The sequence below is a fragment of the Lontra canadensis genome, unplaced genomic scaffold (assembly GCF_010015895.1).
Source record: "Lontra canadensis isolate GAN:19392208 unplaced genomic scaffold, GSC_riverotter_1.0 scaffold87, whole genome shotgun sequence".
In the NCBI taxonomy this organism is placed as follows: domain Eukaryota; kingdom Metazoa; phylum Chordata; class Mammalia; order Carnivora; family Mustelidae; genus Lontra; species Lontra canadensis.
Window position 1 is genome coordinate 6,052,151 of NW_022631081.1, and position 6,161 is coordinate 6,058,311.

The 6,161-nt window shown below is 40.6% G+C and overlaps 1 protein-coding gene across 1 annotated transcript in view; it reads right to left on the bottom strand.

The window, feature by feature from the left end:
• LOC116882739 (solute carrier family 5 member 4) overlaps window positions 1-4,276 on the bottom strand; it is a 55,277-nt gene extending 51,001 nt beyond the window's left edge. Inside the window, exons 1-3 of the mRNA XM_032883254.1 lie at window positions 4,244-4,276; window positions 3,460-3,531; window positions 1,709-1,813 (exon numbers count right to left, since the gene is read on the bottom strand). Of these exons, the coding sequence (XP_032739145.1) occupies window positions 1,709-1,813; window positions 3,460-3,531; window positions 4,244-4,270 (204 nt within the window). The 5' untranslated portion in view covers window positions 4,271-4,276. The remainder of the gene's footprint in view (window positions 1-1,708; window positions 1,814-3,459; window positions 3,532-4,243) is intronic.
• Window positions 4,277-6,161: the final 1,885 nt, after the last annotated feature.

The following is a 6,161-nucleotide window of genomic DNA, read 5'->3' on the forward strand; positions in this document are numbered from 1 at the left end:
CACTCAAACAATTATGAGCCCAAGACAATTGTGGATTCCTTTCCTTTGTTTCCATGATTCAGATACTACACCTTCCTGGGGCTTAAGGTGGGACAAAAGTTGTTTGATATAAGGTGGACAGAAAATAAGACAACCAAAAGCGCAAGTGGACCCCTGAAATGTCATACAATCTCTGCTAAAAGGACTAATTCTTGAATGGAAGGAATTATACACAGAGTGACAAAGCAATGAGAAAACTACTTGGTGATAGACTATTCCCACTGTCCCCCAAGTCTTGCCATATATATATATATATATATATATATATATATATATATATATAAATAATACTATTATCATTATAATGATAATAGTATAATCTTGTATTAACATTACTATTTACAAAGAACTCTCACATGTATCACTCATGCTGCCCTCACAACAATCAGTGGGGCAGATATGATAAGCAGTTATTCCTGTTTAATGGAAGGGGAACCTGAGCCTCACAGAGATTAAAGAAGTCCAAGGTCACAGGCTAAAAGAGCCAGGCTCTTTGCAACCTGATAATCACACACACTGGGGCCATAGGGCATGTTGTTCACATCTCTGGAAGCTGGCTCCATCCTGGAGTTTATGGCACTATCAGAACAAAACTTGGGCCATAGGGCATGTCTGGAGACTTGGTCTGGTCTGGAGTCCCCAAAACTAATAAATCAAAGCTAGGGGCAAAATCTTCAACAACGGAGAGGTACAAGAATTTTGATGACTCAAGGTCATTTTCTAAGCTCATCTATGCATGATCTGTTTACATGTTCACTGTGATTTGACTTTTTTCCACATAAGCATCTCCTTCTTGCATATACATACAAACCAGAAAGGATACAAGAACAGAAAAAGCTCAGGAAACTCAAGAATTATTAGTGCATGTGCCCAGCCAAGTGCTAGATGACAGGGTGATATGCATGTCATAGAGATGGTCTCTTCCTTAAAGGATTTAGTGTCTAATTAAGGGGGCACAGCTTCTACTGGCAAAAAAGTAATAGAGCAATTAGGAACTCAATCACAAAGCCTTGAAGATTCTACTTACTATATCTAAATCATTCATTCCTTACTCTGCTGTCACTTCCTTATCCAGGTCCTACTTGGTCAGTTTCTGTCCATCTATCTGGTACCAGCTCCAGGAGGCTTCTTTGATATGTGCCATGTCTCATCAATCATCTGAGATGGTTGCCCCTCCTGTGTGAGTTTTCTCAACATTCCATGCATAATTCTCTCCTTGTACTTTTTGCACCATAGTGAGCATGCATCTGTCTCTCCCACTGGGATATAAGTTTCCCAAAAGAAGGGACCATTGCTTTTTATATTTTTCTATTCTCTGCATCTAATTCAGAGCTGAACACATAGGGTATTAGGTTAGGGAGGAAATAAAAAGTGAGAGATAAAATGATCAAGAAAGTCAAGTGAAAGTGGGGATTAAATCATATAGAAATGACATTCCTGGTGGGAATACTGCTTGAGCAAAATCTCAGAGGTGGGGAATAATGGGACTGGACTGGCTCAGGCAGGCAGAATGAGGCCACACAGGGAAGGCCCTGAGTTTCAAACAATGGGTAGGTTAAAATGAAAAATAGAAATCAAATCAAAGAGGAGCTTATCCTATACAGACTCCCAGAAAAACATACCTGGACAGAGTTTGGATTTAAAGGAAAAAGCCTATGATGTCACTTACATTCCATTCAAATGCTGCAGTGGCAATTCCTGAAGTCGCTCCTGTCCCAGCCAGCCCCACAAAGTGGCCACTGCCAATGTTACTAGCGAAGAGAGAGGCCCCCATCTGGAATGCAAGAGAATAGATGAGTATGAGTTAAGAGATCCGAATCAGATTCCTTGACAACAGGCAAGTGTTGAGATGTTTCCATCATGCCTCCTTAGGGCAGGAGTTCTGTGGGTTGAATCCAACCATTCACCAGTTTTTGTGTGGTTGATAAGCTAAAAATGCCTTTTTTTTTATTACATTTTTGAATGGTTTAAAAAAACTAACGAAGACTCATATTTTGTGAAATTATATGAAACTCAAGTTTCAATGTTCATCAATAGCTTTATGGGGACACAGCTGGGCTTGTTGGTTTTACATACTCACTCTGGCTGTTTCTGTCCTACAACAGCAGAAACAGCATTGTGTGACTGCAATGGACTGTATGGCTCAAAACTCTAAAATACTTACAGTCTGGCACTTTACAGAGAACATTACAGAGACCTTTGCAGGGAAATATTAATTTATCCACCCAGATACTCTGGGTTGAGACTGTTCTTGGATAAGAACTGCCAGACTTCCTGTTGGCCCCCTCACTCATCCTTAAGGACTGCAAAGGTGGATAGGAGGAAGTTTTTCTTCATTCTCCCAGCCCTAAGGACTCTCTTCTCACCTACTTCTTCTTCCATCACAATGTCTACTGTGTTTAAGTATCAAAGATAAAGAGAAATCTTGTGAGTAGGCAGGGGCAAGCACTAGTCTTGACAAAACAGAATTGGAGTGTGGGACTGCTGCAATGCTCATTCTCCCATTCCCATCTTTCCAACCCTTTGTAAAACCACTTTTTCTATTCAGACATTTGGATTCAGGGGATGGGTTTGAGTTCATTGGTGGCTATGGGATTGGTTGAGACTTGAATGTTTCATAAACAGTCTTAAGAAGGCAATTTCTGATTGGACACTTCAGTAAGAATCCATCTCAAGCTTGCAGTTGGTCTGCTTCAACCACTCTGGCCAAGTCACTTCCCACTCTCCACTTTCATTCCTACAACTTAATCAGCAGATCCATGAAGGAAGAATGTACTGTGCACCCACTCTCTTACCCAACACTCTGCTGATGCTGTATGGATTCAGAAAAGAATATGGACCTTCTGGCGCAATGGGACTCTTGTCAAGGAGGTCAGACATTAAAAACCCAGAAAGGAAAAGATCAACTGGACAAGAGTCAAAGAGGCATCATGATTTACAACATCACAGGGAACACACAACCACTATCATAACTGCATGGATCATAAGGACTAGACAGTCAGGCCAGAATGCAGGGTGAGACATCTCAAATGAGGCAGGGCTGGAGCTGAACATTGAAGGAGGAGAGCAGAAAGGGGGATGCTCATCCAAACAAGAGGGGCAGCCCTGATTCAGGATTGGGAACAAAGAAGGAACGTGTTGGGGATGCTAAGGAGCCAAGGCAGAAGATTCTTGATGAGGACCAGAGGAAAAAATATGACACAGAGCTGAACTGAATATTCTCAAATGCCACATTACACTTGCTCTCATTATGGGTGACACACTATCATTTACTGGAATGATAGGTCAGGAGTTTAGGAAAAGACAGCAGCAAGTAGGCAACAAATGCACATAAGAAACTCAGCATTCCCAGTGTTTTCTTTATTTACTCTAAAACATGCACACAGGAAATTTGTCTCTGGGAAACTCTGACCCACTTACCGGCCACCAGGCTATATCTCCACCAGCCAAGAAGAAACCTCCAACGGTGGCCCGGTTGGTCTTCAGCATCGCCTAAGCAGAAGGGAAGACATGTGAGGGTCAAACCACCACAGGATCACCCATGGTACTACAGATGCTCTGGCTAGAGTGTTCATAGTAGTCACTCTTCCAGCACTCTTGAAGATAAACATTTTCCTAGAAACTGTGATATAGCATCAATTTTTAAATTTTTTAAACACAGTAGACAAAATCATAGTTTCATAGAAATAGAAGGACTTTAAAAAATCATCTTCCCCAACTCTGTCCCAATTGCTCTGTTTCTTTTCATTTATGAAAGCAATGAGGGGTGTCACTAAAGCTGTGCTTGGGTATAAATTTCAGCCTTACACATATTACTAAAAATTAAGAATGAACGTACATTAATTAAGCACCCAACTGACTCATTTACAAAGTGAGCAAAAGAAAAAAAGAAAAGAAAAGAAGTGAGATAATTAAAATAACATCTTTATTCATTATACCAGGAGTTGGAGATGCTGAACTGAGTAAGTCCAACCTTCTCACTGCTGGCTTTGTTCAAATGATGGGTTTGGTATGAGAATATATTAACTGAATAAACATTATTTATGTCACACAAAAGACAATGATTCTGAAGGAAGGATAATGAAATCCAACAGCTGTTAATGTTCCCTTAGCTTTATCATATTGTCGCACCACACCTCTCCCTCCCTCAGACATTTTAACCATAACCTTGGTGCCATGAATACCCCATTGGACTCCTACATACCCACAGCCCGACAGCCATCACCACCATGAAATAGATGACAATGACAGAGATGTCAGCAGCATTTTGGATGCGCTCTGACATCTCAGGAGGACCCAGGGTCCCAGTCACAGTGCTGGGGCTTAATGTGCTGGCGATGGCTGCAGGTGATACTTTCCCATCCCAGGGATGGCCCTTTCCTTATATAAGCTCTGGGTTAATAATCAGCCTTGAGCAGGTGGGGCACACTATCAGAGCCAGCTCCTGGATATTTGGACTTTTAAACATTATCTTTGAAGCTCTGAGACCCTGGTTCTCCAGCAGTCAGTGTTGAATTAAGTGGATTGTGGGAATGAGCAGTGAAAGATAAGAAATCGGATAAGAATTGCAGGTAAAGAGTGGGGGGTTCACTAAGTGGAAAGATGGGTTTCTAAGATTGACCAGGTTTTATGAAGATTAAAGAGAGATCATGGGGACAAAGAAGGAAGGACAGAGTGAAGGGGCAAGAAAAGAGCCAAGAGGGACAGGGGTGAGGGTCCTTCATGGGACAGATAATATTCTTCATAGAGGATTTATATCTTTTGAAGGTGAGGCTAATTGTGCATTTCATGGGTTCCAAAGTCTCATATTTCTCTGAAACAAGTAATCTAAGTGGGTTTTATATGACACATTAGGACCATGGTGGCCCATGCAGGAAAGGGAAATTGCTCTACAAGCAGGGCTGTTGTGGGACTGAGCCAGAGGTTTTGACAATGAGTGAATCAACCTAAAAGCATGTAATAATGATTCTTTGATTTGTACTTCTAATGCAACCCTTTTCAAAGCTGAAAAGAAGGGCCATCTGTACTCCATTGTTCATAGCAGCAATGGCCACAGTCATCAAACTGTGGAAAGAACCAAGATGCCCTTCAACGGACGAGTGGATAAAGAAGATGTGGTCCATATATATTATAGAGTATTATGCCTCCATCAGAAAGGATGAATGCCCAACTTTTGTATCAACATGGACAGGACTGGAAGAGATTATGCTGAGTGAAATAAGTCAAGCAGAGAAAGTCAATTATCATATGGTTTCACTTCTTTTTGAAGCACAAGGAATAACACAGAGGACATGAGGAGATAGAGAGGATAAGTGAGTTGGGGGAAATTAGAGGGAGAGATGAACCATGAGAGACTGTGGACTCTGAGAAACAAACTGAAGGTTTTGGATGGGGGGATGTGGGAGGTTGGGTGAGCCTGTTGGTGGGTTTTAGGGAGGGTATGTATTACCTGGAGCACTGGGTGTGGTGCATAAGCAATGAATTCTGGAACACTGCAAAGAAATTTTAAAATAGTGTAAAAAATTTTTAAAAAATTAAAAATTTTTTTTAAAAAGCTGAAGAATAATATACCATTGCATGTATATAATACATTTTGTTTATCTGGGGACCCAGGACCCCACCAGCTGATTAAAGTTAAAAGTAAAGCCTTAACTTTTTTCTTCCCTCCATATTTTTTGGTAAAATAATGTGGTAAAGTTTATATAATGTCAAATTTGCCATAGTTGGCACTTTTTAAAGTAAGCACTACACCCAATGTGGGGCTTGAATTTATGACCCTAAGATCAAGATCACATGCTTCACTGACTGAGCTACCAGACACCCCCATTGTCATATTTTAAGTCTATAATTCAGTGGCATTAAGAACATTTTCAATATTGTGCAACTATTACCATGATCCATTTTCAGAACTTTGTCATCATCCCTAACAGAAGTTCTCTACCTAATAAACGATAATTCTGTGTTCCTTCCTCTTCCCAGCGTTTGGTAACCTCTATTCTACTTTCTGTCCCTCTGAATTAGCCTGTTCTAGGTACCTCAAATAAGTGGAATCATATAATACTTGTCCCTATGTGTCCAATTTTTTTTTCACTTAGTGTGACATTTTTGAGATTCATTCATGT